The sequence below is a fragment of the Impatiens glandulifera genome, chromosome 3, assembly GCF_907164915.1.
Source record: "Impatiens glandulifera chromosome 3, dImpGla2.1, whole genome shotgun sequence".
NCBI classification, from domain to species: Eukaryota; Viridiplantae; Streptophyta; class Magnoliopsida; order Ericales; family Balsaminaceae; genus Impatiens; species Impatiens glandulifera.
Genome location: NC_061864.1, coordinates 60,198,233 through 60,205,797, shown reverse-complemented (window position 1 = coordinate 60,205,797; position 7,565 = coordinate 60,198,233). Strand labels below are relative to the sequence as shown.

General features: G+C 28.2%; 1 protein-coding gene across 1 annotated transcript; it reads left to right on the top strand.

The window, feature by feature from the left end:
• The first annotated feature begins 5,735 nt into the window (after nt 1-5,735).
• LOC124930536 (aspartic proteinase CDR1-like) lies at nt 5,736-7,085 on the top strand. Its single transcript, XM_047470870.1, has one exon. The coding sequence runs from the start codon at nt 5,736-5,738 to the stop codon at nt 7,083-7,085; it is 1,350 nt and encodes a 449-aa protein (XP_047326826.1).
• Nucleotides 7,086-7,565: the final 480 nt, after the last annotated feature.

Below are 7,565 nucleotides of genomic sequence, written 5' to 3'. Positions count from 1 at the left end.
ATTTTGTTAGATTTAATATAATATAAGCTCTTCCAATTTATAATTTCATAGCCATATCACATTGTTTATCTTAATTAATCTTATTTATGAAAGATAAAAACTACTTTTTTTTAATGTAAATCTTCAGTTGTATGTGTGAAATGATTAAGTGGAGATGAATTACACTGGTCGGATTTATGTAGGGTTGTACATTTGTACTGGGCTTAAACCCAGCTGAAATATAAATAAATTGTATTAGACTTTATTCAAGCTCAAAAATAAAGAAAATTTATTCTTCTCAAGTTAATTTTTATTTTGGAAATTTTTACATTAAGTTCAAGCGGATATATATATATATATATATATATATATATATATATATATATATATATATATATATATATATATATATATATATATATATATATATATATATATATATATATATATATATATTCACATGACAAAAACATGATGCCATAATTGTGAGGACTTAAAATCAGGACATTGTATGATGCCCCCAACTTTTTTAGAATAATAATATGAAATCAGCCCAAAAGAGTTAGGGGGTAATATGCCCAACCACACTGCAAATTCGAAGCATATGATAAAATTGGATGATAAAATTGGGGTCAAGAAGGTAAAATATTACCAGTTTAGGTTCGGGATGGAGAGTGTGCCGAACCCGAAATCCGATACCAACTAAATTAATAATATATATATATTAAATATATACATTCTTAATCATTATAATTATTATAATTAATATATATCGTTTATTAAACTCAACTACATTTCACGTCAACCAAAATATTTATTTATTGTCACTATTCATCTTCATAAATATTATTTATCTCTCCTCATTCTTAATCTTCAACATCATTCTTTTTACAATAATTTATTTCCATCTCTTTATTCTTCATCTTCAACATCATTCTCTAGTTATAATTTATATAACTAGGATTGTAATAAGGGATCCGATTAGGTGCATTTATTATTCTAAGTTACATTTTCTACATTATATTCTTCAAAAATAAATATTTTTTATAATAAAATTATATTTTTATATAATATATTAAAATTTTATATTATTATAAAAAATATTAATATTTTTTTTTTAAACTATAATATATAAATATATTTGTGATGTTATATATTTAATTATATTTATTAATATTCAGGTGAGAATTGGGACGTGTATATAAATATCATCTCCATCTAATTTTCAGTCAAACTGAGAAAAAAAAATAGATCCAATCAGAGAAATTCAAATCATAGAGATGAAACCAAATATAATTGTCATCCTTATATATAATAAAATAAATAAAATTATATTTATATAAATTTAATTCGGATTTTAATGGTAAAACAATTGTATAAAATTTTATAAAGAATTCATTTAAATTTAAATGAGAGTTAGTTATAAAAAATTAATTAATAAATAATACAAAAATAACATCTATAAAATCAAAATTAAATAATTAATGTTTGTAACTCGGAAAACCCTTGATTTCGTGGAAAATTTGAGATTCGAAAATTTCATTTGTGTGTTTGAAATCATTTTAAAATAAAACATTATTTTAAATAATTTCTTGACAACCTATTAAAAATAATTAAAAATAATTAATTTGAGTTCAAATTTATATAATTTTTAAATTTGTAGTAATGAAATTACAATTTAATTTTTGAGAAATTCGTTGTTTAAATTAATAAAAATAATTAATTTAAAGATTATTTATTTGAAAATAAATTCACCAATTGATTTTTTAAATTAATAAAAAAGTATACGTGTACAAACTTTTTTTAGCTACAATTTTTTTTCAGTTCTTAGTTTGGTAATACTCGGAAAAGGGATTTCGCACTTCATCCTCCCTACTCGTTTAAAAATGGTCTTTACTTGTAAATTTGGCTTTAGAAAATCGGTTGTATAACGTTTTATTTTAACCGACTATTCTTCTAGTCCTAGACATGCATAAGTTTATGCGTATTTAAAGAATTTTAATAACAATTATTTAAATATTGGTACATGTTGTTAATGATGACTATAGAGGAAAATACTTAAATAATATCAGTATTCAAAGGCATTGGATTTAAAATAAATCCAAAAAGATCCTTTATCAATTTTTTTTTTTTTTGAAATATCCAAAAAATAGTTTGAAGTCATTTTCTAATTTTTTGGAATTTTTAGAAAATGGTTTGAGGTTCCAAAATTATAAAAATAATTTTGGAATTAAAAGAGGAACCAACAGACCTTAGGACTAGTGTTTTAGGTCATGGGTTCATTTTTCGGTTGGGGCTAAAGAACCCTTGGTCTTGATTGAGAACCCCTCGGTCCGGGTTTAGGACCTCGATCGGGGTGTGGAAGTCCATCGGTTAGGGTGCTAAGGCCTCTCGATTCTTGGCTAGAAGTTCTCGATCAGGTGCTAGAATTCTCGGTTGGACTCCTCGGTCTTGGGTGAAAGTCATCGGTTTTGGGTTAGGGAGTTCTCAGTCAGGTGCGAGACTCCTCGGTCCTAAGTTCGACTTCTCGGTCGGATGTAAAAATTCTCAAACCTATATGAAGAACAACGGTCGGACCTCTTGGTCCTAACTCAAATTTATCGGTCGCACATTTTGGTCTTGACTCAAATTTACTGGTCGGACCTCTCGGTCCTGGTCGAACCTCTTAGTCCTCAATAACATCAAAATTGCAAGTTTTTCAATTTTGATGGAGTTTATATGCCTTGATACAAGGGTTTGGGTAGCTTCACAAAGCTCCCAAGAATTAGAAACATCATCCCAATGTATCATTCGATCTATGTGATGATTAATTTGTTCAAAACAGTTTAGGGCCAAAAAACAGGTTTTTGGTTTTGAAGTGTAAGGAGCTTGCCAATAGCTTCCTTATACTTCATATACTTGATTTATACCAAAACATGAACACTGTTAGTTTGGATCAATTTAAGAATTCAAATTTTCAATAATTTTGATCAAACATGATCCAAATAGTTGCCCAACATCATAAGAAACATGTTTGGAAGCTTTTTAAGTTGTTGTTCTTGAGGATTAGTCAAAGAATAGAAAATCCGTTTTTTAACTTTTTAAATTCAAATTTAGGTTTTTTTGTTTGAGATCGATTGATCAATCCTTGCTTTCACGGAAAGCTCACAAATAATTCTATGTACAATTTCCAATCATAAAATCCAACAACCAGACATCTTACAAGCTTATAAAAACTAAAATATAAAAAATTCAATTTTAAAATGGATGTATGAATTAAAGGGTGATTGAAAACATACTAAGTGTTGGAGGACACTCCTTAGACCTTAAGAAAGCTTAGAAGATGTCTGAATCCAAGTTTTAAGGCCTTACACGAAAATTCTAAAAATTCAAAAACTTAGAGCTTCAATGGAAGATTTTCTGAAACCTTTGATTCGTGGCTTGAGATGATATCTCTTGGCTTCAGATTTGTTAAAAAATGCTATTTATAGCCTTCAGAAGTCGGTTGAGGGGGCTAAGTGGATCAAATTAGTCAAAATCTATTTATGGTATTTTGGTTGTTCTTCTAGCCAGTTGTCGGAATAGGCATCATTGATGCCTATAGATGTAGGGGAAATGATCACTGTGGTAGGGTGATCATTTCAACTTTTGAACGGATCAATCCGTCTAGAAACGACGAAATTCCATCTTTAAAAAATCAAAGATGGTTGTTATCCATTCGGCGTTGCGATGAAGACGATGATCGGGGGACAAAATAATGTCATTTCGGGCAAGAACGTAGACGCAGAGCGGTCCGTTGGCATTCCTTTAGCGCGTCTCTGTGTTTTGGTCGTTCCGTCGCGTTTCAGCTAACAAAGCGTTGACTGATCTTGTGTGGCGCGAGCACGCGCTCCTTTTGTTGTAGCGGGCGACGTGGGCTGCTCTTGGGCGATGGATGAAAATCCAGCGTCCATTATATGATCGCGGTTTTTGTTGTAGTTGTTCTCCCAAATTTCGGCTACACCCGATTACAAATTTTTATTTAAAACCTTAAGGATTTATTTGAAATTAGTTATTCTTTCACCATTTTGCCTTTATTTTTAATCTTTTAAAATACACAAAATATTTAAAATAAATATAACATTTATTTTGTCAATTTATTTAATTATTTTTTTATATTTTTGGGTTAAATAAGTTTTGTTTTAAATAAAATTGGTACCACATTTAATCTTAAATTATTTATTTTAATCTATTTAATTTTTCAAAAATTATTTTGAGATAAAATGAGTAAAACATAAATCTTAAATAATTTTATTTAACAATTATTCTTAATTAATTATGTTTAATTATCACAATAATTAAACTAATTAATTATTTAATTAGGTTTTTAGCTTTTTTTTTAATTATTTTGATTTTATTTATTTAAAAATAAATTAAAATAATTATTTTATATTTATAAATTAGGTAGTTAGATTTTGAGTGATTACACTGTTTTATATATGTCAAATTTTATGAAATATCTAACTAAAATTTTAATTAAAAAAATCAACAATAATGTAATTGGTTGATAATAGCTCTAAAATCAAACTCAATTAATTAATTAATTAATAAATATTAAAATTCAGCAATATGACACGAGATTTTGTAAATCAATACCCAAGTAGAATAGAGTGTTAAAATAGGAGGAATTTTAGAATAGAGTTTTAAAATTGAGTTCATAAGACACAAGATTTTGTAAATTAATACCCAAAGTATTGTTTACAAAGTAAAAAATCTCTCATGAATTGAACATATTTAGAAATTAATATTTTGACATAATTCTTTTTGTGTTTTTTTTGTGTGATTATGATTTCATTCAAAATTTTGTTAGAATTAAAATAATTTTTTTTTTTTAAAAAAATTATATTTTACATCGTTATCTAAATTATTTCTGAATCATTATCCATATTCTAATTTATTTATTTTTACTTGATTTGGTAACTTATCTCTTGTGAATTATGATACTATTATTATTATTATTATGTAATTTGATATATATACATATTGTTTTATAGATCTAACCCAAATAATTTTTAAATTACTGTAATCTTTGACAAAAATAATTTAAAAAATTAATATTTTATTATTAAATTATTCACAATATATTTAATTATTTTAATTCATAAAAGTATAAGAATTTAGTGAAAAAGATATATGATATATATATATATATATATATATATATATATATATATATATATATATATAATATTTTATTTGTAAATTAATAAAAAGAATAAAAAAATTAATTCCATATTTTCATTAGAGTATATAATTTCTTTAAATATTATTTATAAATATGAAATTAATTATTTGATTTAAGCTGAATACAAATTTTAAATCTTTGTTATTTTAGAAAGAAAGAAAAATCAAACTTATCAAGAACTTGGTGAGTTTTATAAAATTCTACTTTGTCAATTTTATTAAATATGTTTCAATATTTTCTAAATTTCTAAATGAAAGAGAAATTATGTTAATTTAATAGTTAAATTTCTTAATGATAGTGTGAATATATATATGTATTACAGTTATACATTGTATTTTGTCAGGTTAATTAACACAAATTATGGAAGTACTGTAATTAGTATTTTAATTCATTTATTTCCCAATATATATCAAACTTTTTTCAGATATGCTTTAAATCAAAAATAGATGTAATATACAATGAATTTCTTTTAAATTTCTTTTTTCTTCATCTATAAAATACTACCATTGCCTATAGTTAATTATACTTTCATTTTATCTTAGTTTAGTTCAACATGGCTAACCTTTCTTTCTACCAATATTCATCCTTATTTGTATATCTCTTGTTACAACTTTTCTCAGTTTCTTCTGAGAACGCATCTAAGGGTTTTAGTGCGAAATTCATTCATAGAGATTCACCCGAATCACCGTTATACAACTCATCTGTTAGCCCGAAGGAACGCTTGAATGGAGTCATTCAACGATCAATATCCCGCTTGACACATTTCAAGTCGACTCTTAACATCAAAACCATGAATAGCGTAAAAAATCCAACCATAAACATAAACTCGACAATGTTAATGGGTGCAGGCGAGTACATCATGGAGTTTTACATTGGCACACCACCTTTCAAGCAATTAGCGATCGTGGACACGGGCAGCGACACCACATGGACTCAATGCCTTCCGTGCAATATCTGCTTCAAGCAGAAACAACCCATATTTAATTCTGAAAAGTCGTCCACCTTTCAACCACTACCATGCACTTCGAGTTCATGCAATGATTTACAACTCGATAAGACGTGTTATAAAGCGAACACAACTTGTGGATACCGAGTATCCTATGGAGACCAATCCTACTCCACGGGAGTACTCGCCACGGAAACTTACACAATCGGGGGAATTTCGTTCCCAAAGTTAGTCTACGGGTGTTCGCACGCTTCCCATGGAGAGTTTCAGCGCGATTCTTCGGGAATTGTGGGCCTAGGAGATGGGACCCTCTCGCTGATTAATCAATTTCGAAAAACCATCCAAAGAAAATTTTCTTATTGTTTGTTATCCGATCATAAAAAGGGTAAGAATAGCAAGATCAACTTCGGCTCCAATGCGGTTGTGTCGGGTTCGAAAGTGGTTTCAACTCCAATAGAAAAACGTGACCAAGATACCTACTATTACCTCACCTTGGAAGGGATGAGCGTTGGAAAATCAAGATTTCCATGCAATGCAACAACAAGATACGGAAAAGATGGTCCAATTAAGCAAGCTGGTAACATCATAATTGACTCGGGCACGACACTTACGTTTTTGCCCGCGACCTTGTGCGATAACATTGAGAACTCGATGAAACGTGCAATTAATGCACATCCAATTCAGGATCCAGAAGGGTATTTCACACTTTGTTATAAGAAAACAAAGAAATTTACTGCTCCCACAATTACGGCTCATTTTGCTGGTGGGGCGGACTTGAAATTGCCGTGGACAAGCACTTTCTACATTGACGACGATTTGGATATGATGTGCCTAGGGTTTACTGCAAGTGAAGATGTGAACATATATGGGAACATTGCTCAAAGGGATTACTTGATTGGATATGATCTTGATAAACAAATCGTTTCTTTCAAACCAACGGATTGCTCCAAGGAATAGTAGTTTATTTGATTATATGTTGTTGGCTATAAGAATATAAAATATACATAAGAAATAAGAAATAAAGAGAATAAAGAAATTGTATTAGAATGTTATATTTTCGGTTATATAGGTTAGGTTATTATATAGACATTATATTGAAATTATAAGGAAATTAATTTAATAATATAAAATAATAATGATATTATCATAATTTATAATATTGTGATAATATTATTATCTTATATTCTAAGATTCCTCCTTAAACTAAAGATGGACAATATTTGAACAACTTAAGGTTAAAGACGATCTAGATGTGAAATGTTGATGATGTATTCTTCAAGCTTTAGAAATTTTCGAGATCCATCAAATTACGGGATGTCAATGTTTTGAATGATAAACCAGCGAAGACGTCGAATCCCATGGGCATTAAATGTTGGGGTGAAACAATAACTAAATAACTCTAAAGTTACTTGTGAGTCTCAAAATCCATCCAATGAC